The sequence below is a fragment of the Phoca vitulina genome, unplaced genomic scaffold (genome assembly GCF_004348235.1).
Source record: "Phoca vitulina isolate PV1807 unplaced genomic scaffold, GSC_HSeal_1.0 scaffold20, whole genome shotgun sequence".
Taxonomy (NCBI): Eukaryota; Metazoa; Chordata; class Mammalia; order Carnivora; family Phocidae; genus Phoca; species Phoca vitulina.
In genome coordinates, this window is record NW_022589723.1 from 25,275,193 (window position 1) to 25,299,729 (window position 24,537).

The 24,537-nt window shown below is 35.4% G+C and overlaps 1 protein-coding gene across 2 annotated transcripts in view; it reads left to right on the forward strand.

Annotated features, from left to right (window-relative positions):
• MINDY2 (MINDY lysine 48 deubiquitinase 2) overlaps window positions 1-24,537 on the forward strand; it is a 72,610-nt gene that overhangs the window by 42,349 nt on the left and 5,724 nt on the right. Inside the window, exons 6-8 of one of the 2 annotated variants that reach the window (XM_032417036.1) lie at window positions 5,361-5,503; window positions 18,387-18,560; window positions 21,022-21,216. In XM_032417036.1, coding sequence (XP_032272927.1) covers window positions 5,361-5,503; window positions 18,387-18,560; window positions 21,022-21,216 — 512 coding nt within the window. The remainder of the gene's footprint in view (window positions 1-5,360; window positions 5,504-18,386; window positions 18,561-21,021; window positions 21,217-24,537) is intronic. The other variant, XM_032417037.1, reaches the window with a different exon arrangement.

A 24,537-nucleotide genomic window follows, 5' to 3' on the forward strand; every position in this document is an offset into this window, starting at 1 on the left:
TTGAGAAGAACTCCTTGATAAAAGCAAGGAAGGAATCATCCTCTTTAGTGCTATAGAATTTTGGGGTAATATGTACCAGAATTGATTAATTCCTTGGTATATAAATTTTATATGGTAGAATTCTGCATATCAGATTTTTATATCAAGGAATAATTATATGTAGAATTTAGTACAATTAAAACGTTTTTGTTTATAAGAAACTACAAATGTGTAGTCTGTTTGAAATAATTACTCAGTTCCAATGGTTACTTGTATAGGCACTAAGAAATGGTATAGGAAAGAAAAGGCCACAATGGACATTTTTACTTATAATGTAGCAATTTAGCTCCCCCCCCCCATTGTTTTCTTCCTCATATTTTCTTGGGTATAATGTTCAGATGAAGGAGTCTGCTTTCTTTTTCTGTTTAGCCCCCAACTGTAACTTTCCTTCTGAATCAATAAAATATCCCAAAGGTGGTTTATTTCTAATCCTTCTTTATTAAAAAGTGTTAAGCTTTAATTTCAGGTGATAATTACTAATTTTTTTAATTCAAATATTTCATTTCCATAAGGTGCAGAATACAAGATATATTTTAACTATCATTTTTTTAATAAACAATGTTATTTAGCTAAATAAAATTAGATATTCTTTCACCTTCTTTCAGATAACATTTTTTTTCTTTTGATGGCAATACCTTGTAAGTAAAAGTACAGAACTTTTACATGTACATAGAGAGTATGTATTATTTGCTATGTCTTTGGATGGCAGTACTTTTTTGAATCTAGTTATAATGATGGGTATGGCATGGCAGCAAAAATCAGTAAGGAAAAAAAATAGCACAGTACCAGCTGCCAGACTGGTCATTTAATTCCAGATGCTTTCTCAGTAATAATTTCTTCTTTAACGGTTATTCCTAAGTTAAAAAAAAAAAAAAAGCTTAAATAATTCCAGAATATTCATTCATTCAAATATTTATTGAGCCTTTATCATGTGCTATCAACACTGAAGATTATAGTTTGAATTCATGTTATTTCTGATTAAATGATACTGATTTTCTCTTTTTTCTTTTATTTTGAAAACTCTCAAATCCATAAAAAAATTGGAATAGTACCGTGATTATTTATGCACTTTGCCTAAATTCACCAATTATTAACATATTGAAGTTTTGCTTTCTTTCTCTGTTTACACACACACACACTATTTCCTAAGTCATGTGAGAATTAGTTGCAAATATCATAGCACTTTACCCATTAATGCTTCAACAGTTGTCTCCTAAAAACAAGAATTCTCCTATGTAGTCACAATACAATTATCTCAGGAAATTTAGCATCAATACAATACTTTTATCTAATATACTGTTCATATTCTCAATTTTCCAGTTGTCCCAATAATGCCCCTTTTAGCTTTGAAGATTTTTCAATGTAGGCTCCAATCAAGAATCATTTAATTGTCATATCAGTTTAGCTTCCTGTAATCTAGAACAGATCCTTAATCTTTTTTCCTTCTTCCTTTTTTCTTTTTGGTCTTTTCTGATATTGACTTTTCTTAATAATCCAGGCCAGTTTTTTTGTAGAATAGTCCTCAATATGGATTCATTTGACTGTTTCCTCATGAATAGAATAGGTCATATATTTTTGGTGGGAATACTACATAGGTGATACTGTGTCTTTCCCAGTGCATCAAATCAGGTGGCACAAGATAGATGTCTGATTATCCCATTATTGGTGATGTTGAAATATGATATGATTAAGGTGGTATCTGCCAGATTTTTTTGTTGTAAAGATGTCCTTTGCCTTTTGTAATTAATTAGTAATCTCTGATATCATGCTTTGAAACTGCGGGAATACCCTGTTCCCTAATAATCTTTTGGCCAGTACAATTGGCATTCATCTGAATCAACCGTTACTATGGTGATTAGGATATTTCTATTCCTTCTACATTTATTAGTTGGCAGTTTTCTGTAAAAATAAAAAGTGTTTTCTCCTCCCCCATTAAAAAATTTTTTTATCAATGTAGACTCATAGATTTTTTTTATTCAGTGTGTTATAATCCATTATTATCATGACTCTTTTTAATGCTTAGAATTGTCTCAGATTTATCCAGTGGAATCCTCTCAGCCTGGATCCCATGTTCTTTTAACATGTCTTCATTTTTTGACTACTTCCTTATTTTATGGCACAATAGGAATGTTCTGGTCCCTACTACATCCCTGGAATCAAATTATATGAGCCCTTGTATTTCAGAGAAAATCTGGGTATTTGTCATATTAAAAGGGATTGTTTTCTTGCATCCTCTTGGGGAAAAATGTTAATATAATGTATTTGATTTTTGAAAATTGATAGTAGATGAAATTAAAAAGAAAATCATTGTTTAAAACTATCACAGTGACAAAGTTCTGATTGAGTTTAAATTTGAATGCAAATCTTAAGCAGTGCCAAATCTAGCCAACATTTAAAAATAAGCCAAGTTTTCCTTTTTTCCTGTATCCTCTTTTTGTTCCTTTTTGCCTAATTTTAGTGCCTCTGTTTCTATTTCAGTTTCTTTAAGGCACTTAGTACCTTTCTGTTCTCTAATAACTCCTCAGTAATGAAGGAAAGTAATTTGATAAATTTAGTATTGAATTTCTGAAAGAAATATTTTCAAACACATAATGTCAAGAAATAATTTTTAATTTAAATTTACGTTTAGTAATATAATTTTATTATTACCATTATATTAATTTTAACCTTACTTTAGTATCATTACTAACAGTATCTATAACATTAAAATTGAAATTTAAGGGGCACCTGGGTGGCTCAGTTGGTTAAGCATCCGACTCTTGATCGCAGCTCAGGTCTTGATCTCAGGGTCATGAGTTCAAGCCCCGCGTTGGGTGGGTAGAACCCATTTAAAAAAAAAAATGAAGTTTAAGCTAAATGTTGCAAATAAACTGTCATTTGAAGCAATGCAGATAAGTAAACTGCTATGTAACACTTAGAATTGTTTACCAAAATTTGTTTAATTAGTTATGAAAAGTTGAAACTAGATTAGGCTTTTGAACAGTGCATGAAAATCACAGGGGTCATTTTAAGAGTTGGTAAAAGAATTAGGAAACATTGTTCTCTGTCAGTCTAAATTAGAATATGCTTTATGGCTTGGGAGAAATACAATTCAGTTTGCATTTATAGTAATCAGCACTAAATTTTTAAACTTAATGCCAATAATTCTCCTGGGTTCCAGTCTTCACTTTGCTGTTACTAGTTTTATGTCCTCGAGCAAGTCATGTATTCTCTCTTGAGCTGATACCCTGTTCTCTAGAAAGAAGTACCTGAGAAAGACCTTTCTAGTGTAGCATTTTTGAATTTCACACACATGAAATAATGTTGTGAATTCAGTTATCTCCACTCATTTTTTGTATCTTTTTGAAAGGGATTTTTAGAGAGGATATTGTGTGAGATGTGGGAGGGGTATTTAGAAACATCTTTCTGAAGGAAGCATTTAGTAACGTGGATATTATGTAGAACAGTGGTACTTCTCAGCATAGATATAGTGCTTAAGACTGAAACTGTTATATAGCAAGTACTTTAGTATATAGTCTACTCAGTAACTTAGTACTTAGCAAAGTAATGATAATAACTGAAGGGGGGAGCTCTACTAAATGTATAAACCCAAGAAGTTGCAAATGGGCTATAAATTTCCTTTGGCAGGGGCCTTTTGTATAACTTTTTTGCACTTCCCCTCCAATCTTAACCAATTCCTTGGAATAGTGTGATACATTGGTAGTTTTTTACAACCACTTTGCAGCTTGAAGTGCTATAGCTTGACACCAAGGGTGAGGAATAGAGAGGGAGTGGAATAAAGCTATGTTATCCAGCTGCCTCTGGCCCTACGAAGTTTATTTTTCAATTTCTTGTTGAGGTGTCAGTTTCTTAATGTAGGTTTATCTTTCCTCCCTGTATCTGCACCTCTCTGCTCACTTATAAAACTTTTTAGAGCATTCTATTCCACCCTGCCCCACCCCTACCCCCACTGCTTCTGAGACATTCCTTATTAAAGGAAGGGAGCAGAAGGATGAAGGAAGAAAAAGAAGGAAAGAAGAAAAATACAGCCTTTTAAGTTATTTATACAGATTCTCATTATTCCTGGTAGTTACGTTCTGTAAAGTTGCTATGAACATTAAATTCATGAATACTGAACCACTATTCCTAGGGGAAACACAAGATTAGGTTCCTATGAGCCTCTGGTCACAAGATTTTCATCAACTGATCAGTATATAACCTTGTTTTATTTGTGTTTCTGTTTAGAGACCTCTTATTTAAAACATATTGTTGATTCATTAACATTAAATTCATGGCCAACAGCAACTATAACTCATGTCTGAATGAATCTGCAAAAATATGTGTTTTCTCTGTAAGGCACATCACAGCCTTTGACTCCCCAGCACTTCAGCAGTATGCTTGGGGCCATTTTACACACCCAAAAAGACATACCTAATAGACTGTGGAAAGTCTATTTATAGTAAGAAAGCTGAAACAAGAAGGCAGAACGTTGCCTTGTTTGACCTCAGTGGGAAATGTGTGCATTGAGTGACTCAAAATTTTTGCCACTTTGTACAAATCCAAGATTGACCCTGAAGCACAGCAAGTATTGATTTTGGATTTTTAATTTTAGTTACTAGGCAAGTTTGCAGATACGAAAATATGATATGAAAGTGCACAAATAATGAGTATCAACTGTACATTTATCTTTTAAACTCCAGAAAACTTCTTTATATTTCATTTGAAAACAGATCATTTCTGTCTCTGAACTTGATATATCTACATAATGAGTGGTATATGTGATAGGACATTAGGATAAAAATGGCATCAGTTATCCCACTGTTTTCTATTTGGTCTCACACCTACTTTTAGTTTTTTAAGGCAAAAACTGAACAGTTTGTGAATTGAGAATTATCTGGGATCTTTGTTAACATCTTAAAGCAACTCAAGTTGTTAAACACCTTTCCATTGGGAAAGTAGCTGTTGACATACATCTTTCATCCCTACCTACTTTTTAAATTGCTAACTCTTGCCTTCTTATTTATTTTAATGGGTTTTAGTTTTATTGTGTCTGTATCTTTTATTGATAGCACCTGAAATCCTTTTGGAAGTAGGTGGAGTATAAGTAAATACATTTATTGTTAAAAAGAATTTCACCTAACTGTTTCTTTAGGATGGAGAATGTCTATAAACACATCTTCCATAGCAAAATTAGAAAAATCTTCAATTTGGAGTCATCATGTTATAGTAGTTAAAATCTTATTTTGGTTGGCCTTTCTTCATACTTGGAACACAATGTAAATAGAAAAACTTTTTAATTCTGAAATTATTCTTCCATCTAATATTATGCATTGGTTCCATAGGCTTTGTAGCTGAGCAGTTTCTAAATAACACAGCCACTCAACTGACATACCATGGATTATGTGAACTAACTTCAACGGTTCAGGAAGGAGAACTTTGTGTGTTCTTTCGGAATAATCATTTTAGCACCATGACCAAATACAAGGTATGATATAGAAATAGCTTTTTAATTGTTATTCTAAATTAAAGGAGCTGGATTTAGAGATGTCTTATGATCTACTTCAAAATAAAAAAATTCAGCATAATATTCTTTATTCATCAGATTATGAAGGTAATTATTAAATACTTAGGATGCAATGGATTCGCAATTTAAGTGTTACTTCAAATCAGCTTTTTGTTTTAAGTCTCAACTCCCTTTTCACAGATTACTGCATTAAAAAGTATTATTTCCTTTCTAAGAAAAAAATAAAGATAAACCTTAGAGATAGAACTAGGATTGCTAATGATGAATGTGTATATTTGAGGGGAAGTTAGAAGAAAGAATCAGGATTTGTCTCTGATAGTGTTTACTATTATTAAAGTTATCAGTGTGACTTTAAATTCTTCTTATGCCATTTATGGCTCTGCCAAAAATCTTACTGATTTATCCTTTTTGTTATCTCTTCATCCATCTCTTCCATTTTTACAGCTGCTACCTATTTGAGGAGTTTCTCAACTTATAGGGAGGCTTCTGTGGTAGAATACTGCTCTGATCATGTCAATAATATAGCAAAAATGCTCAGTAGCACTACTGCTATCCTCAGTGCCTAGAGGATAAAAATGCAAGGTATTTTCTACTATTCTCCTATGCCAATACTTTGCTTCAGCCATATAGCCTGCCTACTCATTAATAGTCCTCTATCTTCGTAGACACTTTATGCTTTACCATTTCTGCATTTTTACCATCATTTCTTACTCCTTAATTCCTATTTGAAAAGATCTCACTCCTTTTAGCCTATCCACATTTCACCTAGCTTTTAAGAAGCATTTCAAATACTAACTCTCCAGTACAGCTACTCCTTTTCTTCTAAAACCAGTAGTTCTCAACCAGGTTGTATACTAGAACTACCCGGAAGCTTTTTAAAAAATACTAATGCCCAGAGCCCACCACCAACTCAGTTACATCAGAATGTCTAGAGGTAGGACCTAAGCATCTGTATTTTTTAAATGCTCCCCAAGTGATTTAAATGTGCAGCTAAGGCTGAGGATCACTACTTTACCTATCCTCCTCTAGCTATTATGAGACTTGTCATTCTTACTTCCCTTACAGATGAGTACCTGGTTACCAGTTTTCTTTTCATGTAAATGTGCCTTCTTTTCTCTAAATGAAAGTAAGTGGATTGAAGTCAGAAATCGGATCTTCATACTTCCTTCAACACTTTAATCAATGAATTGCACAAAGCAGTGTAAAATGATTTGTTTGCTTATATAAGAATACTCTGAGTACTGAGCAATATATGGAATTGTTGAATTGCTATATTGTACACCTGAAGCTAATGTAACACTGTTAACTATACTGGAATTAAAATTTTAAAAAATAATAGTTAAAAAAAATACTCTGTGGGACACCTGGGTGGCTCAGTCAGTTAAACGTCTGCCTTCAGCTCAGGTCATGATCCCAGGGTCCCTGGGATCGAGTTCCGCATCCAGCTCCTTGCTTAGCAGGGAGCCTGCTTCTCCCTCTCCCTTTGCCTGCTCCTCCCCCTGCTTGTGCTCTCTCTCTATCTCAAATAAAAATTTTTTTAAAAATTTAAAAAATAAACTGACACTTGAAAAATGAATCTTTTAGGAGTTTAATCAGTTAGCAAAAAAAGGATTAACTAAGCAGATAGAACATGTGTGTGCAAAGGCCCTGAGAAGGGAAAGAACTTAACTCCTTAAGGAATTAAAAGAAGTCCTGTGTGATTGAAGCATAGAAATTAAGAGGCATGATATAAGACTAAAAAGATAGGCAGGTACCAGATCTTGTAGAGTCTTGAGTTAAGAGGAGAAACACCTTGGTCTCCTGATGGCCTAGTGGTTCTTTATGTTTTCTTTCTTTTTTTTGGCTCAGCAGGGGTGAGATCGGTCAATGGGAAAACAAGATCTCTGACTGTCATTGGTGGTTGGTATGCAACCTCCCCATACTAAGCTGTAGATGTTCTCTTTTCTGTCAAGGCCATATCCCTGACCAGAAGTCCTTTACTAGTCAGCTAGGGATTCCCAATGTTCCTGTGTGGTTGGGGAAGGGGTACCTCTCCTGAAGCACTTTCTACCATGTGTCTGTTTCTGGACGAAGGATACCTTTCTGTGAGATAATGATAACTCAGAAAATGGGTGCATTCTGCTGTTTCTCTGCTTCCACGTTTTTCTCAGTAAACCTTATTCTGTGGCTAAACAGTGTATCCAAGGTGTTGTGTTCTCTCCCTGTCCCCTTTGTACAACATTAAGGTGCTTTGGATTTTGGGGCAAATGTGGATGTGGATTTAGTTAGGAGACTATTGCAGGGGCCAAGTAAGATGTTACAGTGACTTGGACTAGGATGGTAAAGAAGTGTAAAGTAGAAAGATTCCATAGACATTTAGGAGGTAATCTACCAGATTTGGTGATTAGGATGTAAAAACTAAGAAAGAATGGTTTCTGGGCTCTGAGCACGAAGAACTGGATAAATGGTGGTGCTCTTTATTGACACCAAGAATGCTGAAGAGAAGATGACAAATAGCATGAAATCAGCCTTGGAACTGTTAGAGCTGCTTCTGAGGCATACCTCCAAGTGGAAATGTTGGGTAAATGGTTCAAGACTGAATAATTTTTATGTATAAATGGTAATCTGGGGAGAGGATGAGATTTAAAAGGAAAATAAAGAATGAGAAGAAAAGAGACGATAGGACAGAGATTTAAGGAGTGCCAGTATTTAAGGATCAACTAAAGGAGTATGAACTAGCAAAGAAGACTGAGAAAGAAAAAAAGAAAAGGAAAATCTAAAGAATATGGTATCATGTAAGACAACAGGGAGAGAGTATTTCAAGAAGACTGGAGATCTCCGTTGTTAAATGCTGTTGAAAAGATGAGTAAGATGAGAACACTGGGGGGAAAACGTGATACGGATTTCGTTGGTACCTTTTAAGAGAATGGTGGCAGCAGAAAAAACTCAGTTTGAATTGGTTAGGAAATGATTGGGATGTCAGGAACTAGAAACAGATGATAGGAAACTAGTTTGAAACTGTCTGTGAGGGGGGCATAGACATAATGGCTCATAACTGTAGTGGAGTATGGAATCCAGAGGGTTTTTTTGTTTTGTTTTTTAATATGAGAGACTTGATCATGTTTCGATATTGAAGGACTCACTAGAGAGAGAAAGGTTGAAGGTTCAGGAGAGGAGATAATTGATGAGAGAAGGCTCCTAAGAAGGTGAGAAAGGACAGAAATTTTCACAGGCAAAGGGGATTAACCCTTCATTGAAGAAGAGACCTTTATTTTAAACGAGAGAAGGAATAGACTATGAGTACAGCTAATTTATAGATTTGATAGCAGGAAGTAGAGAAAACTACTGTTTGAATGCTTCTAGTTTCTGTTACTATTTGGAAGGCAAGATCATTTACTAAGATTGAGTAGTTAAGTTTGGTAACAGATTTGAAGGAGGTAGTTTGAAATAGTCTTTACGGCATGTGGGAGAAAGTTCTAATTAGAGAAATTAAGAAGGTAGTATTGAGGATGCTAATTATTACATGAATATACCTCTTGTGTGATTTTTCTGCAGAAGTATTCTTCAGGGTATAGGCATGGCAAAGGTAGTTATTCTAAATTTGGGACTTTGTTAAGTGGGTGCAGTAAAGAATAGAAAACCAAAGGAGTTTAGGAACATCATTCTTCACTAAGGTACTCCAATTTTTTTTTAAAGATTTTATTTATTTATTTGACAGAGAGAGAGAGACAGCTAGAGAGGGAACACAAGCAGGGGGAGTGGGAGAGGGAGAAGCAGGCTCCTGGCTGAGCAGGGAGCCTGATGCGGGGGCTCAATCCCAGGACCTTGGGATCATAACCTGAGCCGAAGGCAGATGTTTAACAACTGAGCCACCCAGGAGCCCCAAGGTAATCCTATTTTTATAGAAGGGATAAATGGGAACAACTATCTTGGTGGTCAGTCACTAAGGGAAATGCTTAGTTTCCCTTGTTTACTGTAGTGACCACCAAACTGAAACAGTAACACTGTTTTTGTTTTTTATTATGAAAAACATTTTTGTATTTTTGCTGATACTTCAATATGCATCTCTAAACAAGAACATTTTCCTTTCAAATCACAGTACCATTACTACATCTAACAAAATTAACTATAATTTTTAATATCTTCTAATACCCAAGCCATATTCAAGTTTCCCGTTTGTCCCCTAAATTGTTTTATAGATGATTTGTTCAAACCAGGGTCTAATCAAGGAACATGCATTATATTTGGTGAAGTAACTCCATTTTAATATGATGCAAATCTTGTGTTTTCCAGGGATCTTATAGGCCTGTGAACAATTTATTTATGTCCCATTATAATCCTCTCAGTCCAGTCCTGTTTCCTGTATTCCCATTGAACTATCCAATCCTGAGGGTCTGTAAATAAGACACTGCTTTACATCTGGCAGAGTACTTAATGATTACATTCTTTTTTTATATGTAAGAATATTCTGGGGGGTTTTTTCCTTTAAGATTTATTTATTTATTTTAGAGAGAAGACGCACGAGCAGGAGGAGGGATAGAGGGAGATGGAAAGGGAGAGAGAATTTCTAGCAGACTCCCCACTGAGTATAGAGGCGGCCACATGGGGGCTTGATCCCATGACCCTGAGTTCATGACCTGAACTGAAACCAAGAGTGTGACACTTGACAGACTGAGCCACCCAGGTGCCCCAATGAGTACATTCTTTTATAAGAGTCAGAGACGCTTTCCCTCCTCATGACCCAGTGGCTGATTAGCTGATTTACAGCAAAATCTATAATATTTCTTTGGCTGTTGGTGTAGAGCTAGAAGCCCTAAAAGAATACTTAATAAAGTTTAGGGACGGCATTCCTCCAACATGGTATCCATTTGCTTGGTAAGGAAATAGGATATAAGATTGTGCCCTTGTTCTATTAAACCTGTTCAGCATTAAAGCTATTATTCTCTACCATTAATTTCTGGGTTGTTAAGAGTTTCTGTAGTTCTTTATAAATTTGAGCCCCAGTAATCTATAATTTAATAAGGATATAAAAGTAAGGAAAAACTATAAAGCTGCTTTTTCAAACAAGATATGGCTACTTTTAATACTACAATAGGTCTTCATAACATTTCACTTTTGAAGACCCCTGAGATTTTAGGGCCATTTTATGCATTCATATTTAATGATTACTTTATTTCACATCTTCCTACCCCTGTGAACTCTTTGGAATACCTATAGTATAAATACAGTTCATCCCACAGAATTCCAGATATACTTTCAACAAAAATTAAATTTAACATAGGGATAGAATACTTTCTACTACAGATAAATGATGTCTATAACTAGTACCATAATAATAAATTATGTAATGTTAAATTTTATTTATATAAATGTCAATAATAAATTGATAATGTCATACGTCTCTGTAGCTGGATTATTTTATTTGTGGGGCTTATCTTTATTGTGATTTGCAGAAAGGATCTTTATGCTTTCTGATACCCATGTCATATCATATGCTATTATCATCCCAGGACCAAGACCTACAAGGAGGAAATCCATGTTGGCAGGACAAAGGATTACCTAGGAAAGGTCATTTCCAGTTTCCTTATTGGTTATATTATTTCTTTAGGAACTTCTAAACTCTTAATTTATGTGTAAAAATCTTTTTTCATTTAAAGTCTTTTGAAACTCAAGATATATGAGCTATGGACTCATATTTGACCAAAGGGGAGGTATATGTCTGTTATAACATTCTCCAGTACTCATCTTTGTTCTAACTCTTCTCTTTAGATACTGAATAGAGGCAGAGGCAAATTCTCTGTTAGGTTAGAGTTCTTTATGACTCTCTATAAAGCACTGAAGATTATAGATGTTTCTAAAACTTGTACCTGGACAAAGTATTCTCTTTACTAACTTCATGATTCCATCTTCATAGACGTTTTATTAGGCTTTCTACCATTACAGAGTCACAGTGATTGTGTTAGTCAAATTGACTTGTTTTTCCCTGAATAATATCTACCAATCAACCTCATACTTCTCAACTATTTAATATAGCATGATCTATGGTTTTGATTGCACAGCCTTTCATGATATTTTGCCTAACCAAGGATAATGATTAACTTATTGGAAAGTCCTCTTATTATTCCTAGTTTTGTGATTTACCGTTACTAAACCCTAGACAAGTACCTGTGCTATTTCTTCTCATCACTAGCAAAATAATCAAGTCCAGCTCTTGCTAGTGATTTGTTGTAATAGCAGCCTCCATGAATCCTTTTTTAAACTCTTCATCCCTCGTCTGTCCATCAGGAAAAAATATATATACCAATTTCTGCTGCCACTTATGTTACCTTGCTCTGTGTACTTCCACTCAATCTTGTACAATTAAGCTGGGCAGATCATCTTGGCAAATCCCTGATGAATACATGATCCTCTGAAGATCTGTGCATCAACATAACTAGATTAGGATCTGAAAGCGGCAGGAGGAGATCCTAGTGAGAGAGCAGATGCTTTCAGTGCCATTCCTGTGGTTCCAGCTAGTGAGGTGACTTTTTTATCCAGGCAGGAAATTTGAAAGTATAAAAATGAGTTGTAAATAAACTACCCTTGTAGGTCTATTTCTAGGAAAGACCTTCTAGGTCTCTTTTGCTTCTCATATTATCTATATGATCATGACTGTTAGATTCTTATATATATAATTCTATATCTAAGATCTAGTTACTCCATTTTATTCTTATGGTCCTTCTCCATTCTCCAGTACTTTCTGCTTTCTCTTTAGTAAGGTAAACTACAAATTCCTTGGCCCCTATGTAGATCACTTAGTTTAACTTTGGTTTATATAATGACATCTATGTAGCTGTTTCCCCATCATGACACCCTCTTTTTTTGTTTGTTTCTATTCATGACTTCCTCTTAATCATCCCTTATCCATGTCAGCCTTTCTATCCATGTCACAACTGTTTCTTCTACCTCTTGGCTTTAATTACTCACATTTCTCTGGAGTATATTCAAAACCAGGGTTTTTGAGGTTGGCTTTTGTTTGTTTGCATTTTTACTTTACATTTAGGGATTAGAAGTGAAAAGTAGTTTAGAAGGAGATACATACAGTTTAAGTAAAAGCTCAATTATTTTAGTTTTTTTAAATCTAGTTATTTTTAAAAGGTGGTGGGTACATCAAAAATTGTCACATTAAGGGGCACCTGGGTGGCTCAGTCGTTAGGTGTCTGCCTTTGGCTCAGGTCATGGTCCCAGGGTCCTGGGATCGAGCCCCGCATTGGGCTCCCTGCTCCACAGGGAGCCTGCTTCCGCCTCCCCCACTCCCCCTTCTTGTGTAGTCCCTCTCTTGCTGTCTCTTTCTCTCTCTGTCAAGTAAATAATCTTTAAAAAACAATTGTCACATTAAGCAGGGGCAGGGGTGAGGAATGTAGAAACAGACTAAGACAAGTGATAGATTCCATAGTGTAGGCAAAGATTCATCTTTTTCTTCTAAATAGGAGGCAGGAAAAGGCGATATAGAAACTGAGATAGATTTAGGTGATATTCATGAATGTAATATCTTATATTCATTAAGCATTATGTGCCTTGCATTGTGTTAAACACTTAACATGCATTATCTCATTTAATTTTCACTCCCTATGAGGAGTGGATATTATTACTCCCACTTTACAACTGAATGAACAGGCTTACAGGCACTAAGTAACTTGCCCAACACAATTCACTTTGTAAGCAGCTCCAGTCTGACTTTCAAGCCCACACTCAACAGCTCTGCCTCTCTGGATGGATAAGAAAGCTATTTGTAGATAATTTGTAATTATGCTTGCTTGTTAAGTAGAAGTAAAGTTCATCTTCCAATTTATAAAACATCTTAGAAATTCTCTGGTTGAACTGCCTCTATATCACTTTATAATAAAGAAAAGAAAACTAAGGTCCAAAGACATTAAGTAATTTGAATCCAAGCTAATCAACCAAAAATATTTGGGCAGTGCTTTTCTCCATATTCAAAGGCTGGAATTAGAGAATTAATTTTTTTATACATTTGACAAGTTTTCTTCTATTTTAACAATTTACAAATTGTGATGATATTGTCATGTATGTTGTTAATACAGGTAACTCATACTTATACATGTATAGGACTAATCTATCAGGGTATTTTATTTATTTTTTAAAGACTTATTTATTTGAGAGAAAGAGAGCATGAGCAAGGGGGAGGGGGCAGAGGGAGAGGGAGAAGCAGATTCCCCACTGAGCAAGGAACCTGACACAGGGCTCCATCGCAGGACCCCAGGATCATGGCCTGAGCCAAAGGCAGACGCTTAACCGACTGAGCCACCCAGGTTGCCCCATCAGCGTATTTTAGATAGAATAGGTTTTCATTCTGTCTGGTGATCCAATTGCTTAGTTTATAAAAATTATCTAATATCATTTATTATTTTCATATAATAATAAATAATTTGTATACATTTTATACATTAATACCTAATTTAAGAATTTAATATATGCATCCTTTATTAGTTATTTTTTTGAAATTAGTATTTAGAGACTGGTAAGATTAGGAAGAAGATTCAAGGCTTAGAAAAGAATGCTTTGACTAGATAATGTAGCAAAAGTGCTAGGATATAAAAGCAAGAACTATTTTTTTTTTTAAGATTTTATTTACTTTGTGTGTGAGAGACAGGGAGAATGCGCACGAATTGGGGAGGGAGGGCAGAGGGAGAAGCAGACTCCCTGCTGAGCAGGGAGCCCAATGCAGGACTCAGTCCCAGGACCCTGGGATCATGACCTGAGCTGAAGGCAGACGCTTAACCAACTGAGCCACCCAGGTGCCCGAGCAAGAACTATTCTTGATGGTGATTTAATTGTGGACTCTCAGGAACCAATGGGCCTAAACTATTCAGTACTATATTAATACATACTTTGCAATTCTACAATGCAATATAAAGGAACTGTTGAGTAATAACCAGCATTATTGACAGTGGACTAGTTACAGTCTTTTTTGATAAATGTCAAGATCTAAAAGGGGAAGAAATTGAGACTGATGGCCCGTGAGAAGACAGGTCAGCTATTTCAAGAAAGAAACACCTTTTTAGTTAAACTTGTAAGTATTCATATGCTATGGATGGTAATAGCTTTCAACAAAACCCTCCCAGAATTTACCCATCTTAAAATGTCATTTGGAGAATAAGACTGTGATTTCTCTCCCAGTAAGTAGCCACTCTAATATATGATTTATATAAAATAAATTGTAGGGGCGCCTGGGTGGCTCAGTCAGTTAAGCGTCTGCCTTCGGCTCAGGTCATGATCTCGGGGTCCTGGGATCGAGCCCCGCATCGGGCTCCCTGCTCAGCCGGGAGCCTACCTCTCCCTCTACCTCTGCCTCTCCCCCTGCTTGTGCTCTCTCTCACACTCTCTCTCTCTCAAATAAATAAAATCTTTTAAAAATAAATAAATAAATAAATTGTAAAACCTAGATATTGTATAATATAATGGTGTATTAAAATATACCCTGGTAAGGATATACATAGAAGGGTCAGATCTATTCAGTGGAAAATTGGCTGGAAAGAACTTTTAGGTTTTCTTTTAAAATTATTTTAGGGCAAGGTAGACCCTGACTGGGTATTAAAAATATTTTAGGTAATGAGGATGCATGGATGAATAAAACATTGCTCTGTCCTCAAGGAGCTTGAAATACATTAAGACAGATAAGTAAATAGACACACAACTACAGTTAGATATATAAAGTGCTATGATAGTGGTAAATGCAGTATTCTATGGAATAACATAAAAGGGGTACCTCATACAAAGTAAGGAAAGATCATTACTTTCCATGATATGAATCCTCAAGCACTTAGCATAGTACGGAGCATGTGGTAGGTATTCAAATATTTGAGGAACTGGAACCTACTTGATTAAAAAAAATGAGATATCACCTCATAATTTTTGCTTAAAGCAATGTCTTTAAACTGTATATGCCAAAATGTTTTTCTTTATGAATACTTCTCATGTTGCTATAGTAATTTCAATGACCATATAAATTAATCAGTATCTACAGCTAATTCTTAGATGTAACTGGTAGTAGACAATAGGTAAGATTTCCTATTTTAGCTTAGGAACAACTGTGTCGCAGTGCTGGACACATAGTAAATGTTCAAAAATAATAATTACTTAGTTTTTTAAAGCTTCAGAGTTTATTCAATGATTTCTTGTCATTGTAAATGGCAAGATTTCATTCCTTTCTATGGCTGAATAATATTCCATTGTGTATGTGTGTGTGTGTGTGTGTGTGTGTGTGTATGTATGTATGTATGTATGTGTGTATATATATATATATATATATATACCACAACTTCTTTATCCATTCATCAGTCGATGGACATTTGGCCTCTTCCCATAATTTGGCTGTTGCAGATAATGCTGCTATAAACATCGGAGTGCATGTATCCCTTTAAATCAGTACTTTTGTACCCTTTGGGTAAATACCTAGTAGTGCAATTGCTGGGTCATAGGGTAGTCCTATTTTTAACTTTCTGAGCATCCTCCATACTGTTTTCCAGAGTGGCTGCACCAGTTTGCTTTCCCACCAACAATGTAAGAGGGTTCCCCCCTTTCTCTGCATCCTCGCCAACATCTGTTGTTTCCTGTGTTGTTAATTTTAGCCATTCTTACAGGTGTGAGGTGATACCTCATCATAGTTTTGATTTGCATTTCCCTGATGATGAGTGATGTTGAGCGTCTTTTCATGTGTCTGTTAGTCATCTGTATTTCTTCTTTGGAAAAATGTCTATTCATATCTTCTGCCCATATTTTAACTGGATTATTTGTTTTTTGGATGTTGGGTTGTATAAGTTCTTTATATATTTTGGATACTAACCCTTTATCCCAAATGTCATTTACAAATATCTTCACCCGTTCCAAAGGTTGCCTTTAGTTTTGTTGATTGTTTCCTTCGCTGTGCAGAAGCTTTTTATTTGATTTAAGTCCCAGTAGTTTATTTTTGCTTTTGTTTCCCTTGCCTCGGGAGATGTATCTAGTAAGAAGTTGCTATGGCCGATGTCAAAGAGGTTACTGCCTGTGTTCTCCTCTAGTATTTTTATGGTTTCAGGTCTCACATTTATTTATTTATTAAATATCGGCTTAGTTCTTGGTTTTAGAAGGACTGCCTGTAGCCATCAGTTTCAGTTTTTCTTGTCCATGATATCAGACATTCAGCCTTACAAGTGTGGACAACATCTGGAGTGAGGGGTTTTACAAGGAACACAGAGTAGCTGTTGCTTCATAGTTGGCACTGTCAGGTGTGATTATGGGGTCACAGTTAGTCTGAACCCCAAACACTCCCAGCAGCTTGGAATGATGGCCTAAGGGGTGTTTTTGTGTGTGTGGGTGTGTTTGTTTTAGAAGATGAAAGCTTTCAGGAGCAGTTTTCTTTTTTTTCATTTTTTTAACATATAATGTATTATTTGTTTCAGGGGTACAGGTCTGTGATTCATCAGTCTTACATAATTCACAGCGCTCACCATAGCACATACCCTCCCCAATGTCCATCACCCAGCCACCCCATCCCTCCCACCCCCCACCACTCCAGCAACCCTCAGTTTGTTTCCTGAGATTAAGAGTCTCTTACAATTTGTCTCCCTCTCTGGTTTTTTCTTGTTTCATTTTTTCCTCTCTTCCCCTATGATCCTCTGCATTGTTTCTCAAATTCCAGGTATCAGTGAGATCATATGATAATTGTCTTTCTTTCGCTTAGCATAATACTCAGGTCTCACATTTAGGTCTCTCATCCATTTTGAATTTATTTTTGTGTATGGTGTAAGAAAGTGGTCCAGTTTCATTCTTCTGCATGTTGCTGTCCAGTTTTCCCAACACCATTTGTTGAAGAGACTATCTTTTTTCCATTGGATATTCTTTCCTGCATTGTCAAAGATTAGTTGACCATATAGTTGTGGTTCTTATTCAGTAATTTGTCTAACCCCACCACCAAACTCTCTAAAGGAATTTCTTGTTCTTAATTATTAAGATTAATTGTAGTGAGAGAACATGAGAAGCACGAATCTTGTGCAACAACAAATACTATATTAACCAGTGGGAACCCTGAGTAAGTAAATGAAAGTCCTATCTTTGGCAGATCTGAAGAAAAAATGGCTTATAAACCTTACATGGTATAGTAGGGATGCTTTACTATGATTGGAGTTAGAACTAATGCATATGAAAAATTAGATGTCTGTACTAAATTCTGTGGTAGTGATGGTAAATATAACTTAATTCATTAATTGATTCAAAAAATATTAGGCTTCAACTTTATGATGCACCCTACACTAGGCCAAGAGATAACAGATTTAAAAATATAGTCTGGGAATGAGGCAGGGAAACATAATCATGGCACAGTGTGATTCAATGCTCCAATAGAAATAAGTACAAAGTACTGTTGGTATATGAAAGAACAGCAGCTAATGGTGCTAGCAGAAAAAGAAAAAATTTGTATGGATTGGGTTAGTCATATAGGCTTAATTTTTTATTTTAAATAAACAGGCAGTGTGATATCATTTTACTATGACTGTGTCTTGTTACCTGGTATGTTTTTAAGGAACTTGTATAGTCTATTTCTATTTTATGAAATGAGATTATAAACCCCCAAAGGCTTATTGATAAGTCATTTCGTAGGTGAGCCTACCAGCAGCTTCCTACCTCTCGTTATACTACAGTACACCAATTATAAACTATATTCAAAGCCAGGTAGACCTAATTCACTGAACAAATAAGATATCTAGTCTACTATTTATTATATCTAACTAGTAGGAATAATTAATATGCTTTAAACATACAGGTGATAAAATTTCCCTTAAGTGTTAACTAGTTTTGGTCAATTTAACAGTCCTTTTTCTTTCTTATTAAGGGTCTACTGTATTTGCTGGTAACAGACCAGGGGTTTCTTACTGAAGAAAAAGTTGTTTGGGAAAGCCTACACAATGTGGATGGTGATGGAAATTTCTGTGACTCAGAATTTCATCTGCGGCCTCCTTCAGATCCTGAAACCGTGTACAGAGGACAGCAAGACCAGATAGATCAGGTAAATTTGTCTTCTTCATATAGTTTAAAATGCTCTTGCTTTTGGGGCACCTGGGTGGCTCAGTCAGTTAAGTGTCTCACTTTGGCTCGGGTCATGATCTAGGGTCCTGGGATCGAGCCCCGTGTGGAGTCTGCTTGACCCTCTGCCTCTCTCCCTGCTCTTGCTTGCTCTCTCAAATAAATAAATCTTTTTAACAGAATAAAAAATAAAATGCTCATTCCTTTCAAATGTGAATTCAGTTATCTAAAACTTCTGAACTAAAGATTTATTGTGAGATATTCCTGACATTTCCTAAATCGGCAAGTGATCATTTACATGTTATACATTGATCATACACTTTGGTTCAGAAGGCCAGATTATATTGAACTGTGAAGGCCATGGTACAGTTTGAATTTTATTCTGAACTGTAATAGGAAAGATATGCCAAGTGTTAAACATGGAAGTGAGATGATTTGCTTTACCTTTTTTAAAGGCTACTATGTGAAGAATGCATAGGTATGAACAGATGACACAGGTATAAGCAGAGACTAGCAATTCAAGCAAGAGGTGATGACGGCTTAGCCATGGTGGTAGAGATGAGCTGAGCACAGATTAGAGATATATTTAGCTAGTCAGAAAAAGTAGAAAAAAGAGAGGGTAAAAAAGTAGGTAGGTGTTCTAAGCCTTAGCGTCCAGGGTAAGCAGACACTTAGAGCAAGAACTGCACTAATGAGTGGAATTCTCATTTAGAACTGCGACAGATAAGATCTTCACCTGCTATAGGTGGGCAGTCTTGGAGCCACAAGTGTATTTGTTACTAGAAGTATAACAGTGATGTGACTTCTTCCCCTACTGAGGCAGAAATACGATTATGTTGAACAGTTGGCACATGTTTCTGATACTGATAATTTAAGTACATAGAGACTGTTCATTTAGCCAATATTCATTGAGTAGTTGTGTTCCTGGGACTATTAACAAGGTCCTGGAGACTCAAAGATAAATCATTTAGTCCTGTCCTCAAAAATTCTACAGTCTAACAGAGAGGCGAATATTTGACCAACCAATAATTATATGTTAAGTTCTATAGGGCACTTTGAATAGTAAGCTGTGAGTGTACGGAAGACTACTTGATTCAAACAAATGCTGATCTTTCTCGGACTCTTGGAAGTTAAGTATACAAATAGTTATAATAACATGCTCATTTTCTTTCAGAAGCTTTATAGGGGCATTTAAAAAAAAGATTACTTGAGAGAAATATACAAGATTTTTCTAACACTATATGTAAAAAATACTAGAGCAGAGGGAATGAAGGTAAAGCAGTTGGTTGCTACAGTAGTAAAGTTGTAAGATGCTGAGAAAAAAAGATATAGGATAGTGTCTGTGGAAGTTGCAAGGAAAGTGGATTTAAGACCATGGGACGTGGCAAAGAGCAGTTTGAAGAAGTGAGAAAAATTTGAAGGACAAATTCTTCATATTGGTAAGATATTCATGCTGGATAGTACAAAGTCTTCTTAGGCAACAACTTTTTAGATATCCTCTGTGGGTAATTAAAATTCTCTTACTTTGAGGATAGTTTGGGGGAGATGCACAGAATAGTCAAGTTCCATTCAGTACTAATTCTTAATAAATGTGGGTGTGAAGTTAGATAATATAACCTTCAACCAAAGAAGCATCACATTTTCTCATAGGAAATAATTTGGGGGTGTTTGTGGGAGGAAGCAGGAGGTGGTTAAGTAATTGAATATCACTGTATGATGGGCAACTGTGTTGGTTTTAAAAATAATGTTTTGGAAGAACGTTTAATAAATGATTTGGGAAATTCTTAAGATTTTTTTTAAAAAAACAAGACTTTTTTGACATTAAATGGAGGTTGGGAAATGTGTTTGAGTTTGTATGTGAATGTAGAAAAAACTACGTGGGTATATATTAGTTGTTAACAATAGTTATCTTTGTATAATATGGTAATTTTAACTTTCTTATTTACACTTTTTAATTTTGTCTCAATTTTCTACAGACATGTTTCTTTCATAAATAGGGGGAGGTTTATTTTGGTTTTTTTGTTTGTTTGTTTTTAAAGTGGACTCTACGCCAAACATGGGGCTTGAACTCATGACCCCAAGATCAAGAGTTGCATGCTGTATAGACAAAGCCAGCCAGGTGCCCCTAGGGAGAGTTTTGCCGGGGGCGGGGGGGGGGGGTGTTTTTTCAGGTGAGTTGTTTTTAAAGCTTTCTTGAATGCCTTATATTCTAGTTCTAGAAATAATTTTAAATGAATTCCAAGAATATTTAGAACAATGGCAGCATCACTGAAATTATAGCTCTCAAACAGAAATACTTAGGTAACTTTAGTTTTTATATTTAAACTCTGGTATGTTTTTAAAAAACCTTTCTCATAGTTCTGTAGGTATAGCCTCTATATTTATACTCCTCAGTTCTTCAGTAAAATCTCATAGCTAAAGATGGTTATAATTTAATTTCTTAGGACTACCTTATGGCATTATCTCTACAACAAGAGCAGCAGAGCCAAGAGATCAATTGGGAACAAATACCTGAAGGAATCAGTGATTTAGAACTAGCAAAGAAACTCCAAGAAGAAGAGGATAGACGGGCTTCTCAATATTATCAGGAACAGGAACAAGTAGCAGCAGCTGCTGCTTCTACTTCTACACAGGCCCAGGTAAAAACTATTGTTCTGATTCTTAAATACAATGATCACTTTAGCAACAAAGAAATTTGTACTGAGATAAATATTTTTAAATTAGGTATTGACTCTTGAGTTATGTTAGCATTTTAGCACCCATGGTTTTATGGCATTGTCATAAGTTTATTATCTTAATATATTTCTCATTTAGTGAAATTATTTTTCCTGAGTTTCTGATGGCAAGATTTTTCAGTTTTTGTTTTTTGTTTTGTTTGTTTTGTTTTTTAAGTAGGCTCCACGCCCAGTGTGGAGCCCAACGCGGGGCTTGAACTCACGACCCTGAGATCAGGACCTGAGCTGAGATCAAGAGTCGAAGCTTAACCGACTGAGCCACCCAGGCGCCCCTTCAGTTGTTTTTGTTTTTGTTTTTAATTTTAATTCCAGTGTAGTTAACATACAGTGTTATATTAGTTTCAGGTGTACAAAATAGTGATTTAACAATTCTATACATTACTCAGTGCTTGTCAAGCTAAGTGTACTTTTAATCCCCTTCATGTATTCCCCCCATTCCCCCCTCTTCATCCACCTCCCTTCTGGGAAGCATCTGTCTGTTCTCTATAGTTAAGAGTTTATTTTTGGGTTTGTCTCTTTTTTTTTTTCCTTTGTTCATTTAGTTTCTTAAATTCCACATATGAGTGAAATCATACAGTATTTGTCTTTCTCTGACTGGCTTATTTCACTTAGTATTATACTCTTTAGCTCCATCCATGTTGTTGCAAATGGCAAGATTCCATTCTTTTTCATGGCTGAATAATATTCCATTGTGTATACCACATATTCTTTATCTATTTACCTATTGATGGACACTTAGGAGGCTTCCATAATTTGGCTATTATAAATAATGCTGCAGTAAACATAGGAGTGCATGTATCCCTTTGAATTAGTATTTTGTATTCTTTGGGTAAATGCCCAGTAGTGTAATTGCTGGGTCATATGGTAGTGCTATTCTTAATTTTTTGAGGAACCTCCACAGTAGCTGCATCAGTCTGCATTCCCACCAGTGCATGAGGGTTCCTTTTTCTCCACATCCTTACCAACACTTGTTGTTTCTTAGGTTTTTTAATTTAGCCATTCTGACAGATATGAGGTGATATCTCATTGTGGTTTTGATTTGTATTTCCCTGATGATGAGTGATGTGGAGTGTCTTTTCATGTGTCTGTTGGCCATCTGTATGTCTTCTTTGGAGAAATGCCTGTTTATGTCTTCTGCCCATTTTTAACTTTTTTAATTATTTATTTACTTAAAGGAGAGGGAGCAAGTGGGAGGGAGAGGGAGAGAAGATCTGAAGCAGACTCTGCCCTGAGTGCAGAGCCCAACGTGGGGCTCTATCCCACGACTGTGAGACTACAACCCGAGCCGAACCAAGAGTCAAACGCCCAACCGACTGAGCCACCCAGGCACCCCTTCTGCCCATTTTTAATTGGATTATTTGTTTTCTTGGTGTTGAGTTGTAGAAGTTCTTTATATATTTTGGATACTAACCCTTTATCAGATATGGCATTAACAAATACCTTTTCCCATTCAGTAGCTTGTCTTTCAGTTTTATTGATTGTTTCCTTTGCTGTGCAGAGCTTTTTATTTTGATGTAGTCCCAATAGTTTATTTTTACTTTTGTTTCCCTTGCCTCAGGAGACATATCTAGAAAGATGTTATTATGGCTGATGTCAGAGAAATTACTGCCTGTGCTGTCTTCTAGTATTTTTATGGTTTCGGGTCTCACATTTAGGTCCTTAATCTGTTTTGAGTTTATTTTTATGTATGGTGTAAGAAAGTTGTCCAGTTTCATTCTTTTGCACGCAGTTGTCCAGTTTTCCCAACACCATTTGTTGAAGAGACTTTTTCCTGTTGCATATTCTTTCCTCCTTTGTCAAAGATTATTTGACCATATAACTGTAGGTTTATTTCTGTGTTTTCTGTTCTGTTCCATTGATGTATGTGTCTATTTTTGTGCCAGTATCATACTGGTTTTTTGTTTTTTTTTTTAATTTAAGTAATCTCCACACCAAACATGTGGCTCAAACTCATGACCCTAAGATCAAGAGTGGCATGCTCTTCTGACTGAGCCAGCCAGGCATACTGTTGATTACTACAACTCTGTAATATAACTTGAAGTCTGGAATTATGAGACCTCCAGTTTTGTTTTTCTTTTCCAAGATTGATTTGGCTATTCAGGGTCTTTTGTGGTTTCATGCAAATTTTAGGATTGTTTGTTCTAGCTCTGTGAAAAATGCTGTTGGAATTTTGATAGGGATCGCATTAAATCTGTAGATTGCTATGGGTAGTATAGACATTTTAATAATATTTGTTCTTCCAATCCATGAGCATGGAATGTCTTTACATTTCTTTGTGTTGTCTTCAATTTCTTTCATCAGTGCTTTATAGTTTTCAGAGTACACATCTTTCATCTCTTTGGTTAAGTTTTTTCTAAGTATTTTATTATTTTTGGTGCAATCGAATCAAATGTATTTTTTAAATTGTATATCCAAAGAATATAAACCAACGGGAACAAAGTCTTTTGTAACAATTAAAGGGCAGTATGAAGTACTGCTGGGAAGAATGTAGACTTCAGAGCCAGATAGAAATGGATTGCATTTCCTGCTTCTGTCTACCCCTGCTAGTTGTAACACCTTGGACAAAGTCCTTTACCTCTCTTAGCCCCATTTTCCCTATCTTGAAAATAAAAGATAATGCTTAACTCTTAGGTTTGTGGGTAAGAACAAATAATGTTAGTACTTAACCCAATGTCTGACATGTACTAAGTATTCAACAAAGGTTATTAGTACCTTTCCACTTTTCCTAAACGTATTAAGCACTGAAAATGTGACTATTAAGTGGGTTACTTTATATTAAATCTCATTTTATTAAATGAAAAAAATATTTCCCTTCTTTTATGTTTAACTGTACCATGCCAGAACGGTTCCTTTGACTTGGGTATTTAAGAAAACAAGGTGCACTCTAAGGTCTGACGAAACTTTAAACATAGAGGTCTCCATTAACCTAAGTATTTCTATTCCTAATTCAAATATTGACTATTCCAAGCTTAAAAGTTAAAACCTACCACATTATGAGTAGCTTTTCATTAAAAACGTTCTCTTACATTCTCTTTTTTCACAGAATACACTTTTTCACACTCAGAGTTCTCAGGATTTTCATTTTTCTCCTTTAAAATCTGTTTTTTATAGTAATGAGGTTTATTATAGTTTAATGAGATCTTAGGGAACTTAATTTACCAAATGTCACCTTCTTTAACATTTTCTAAACTTTAACATAAATATTTCTTGAATTTGAGGTTTCAG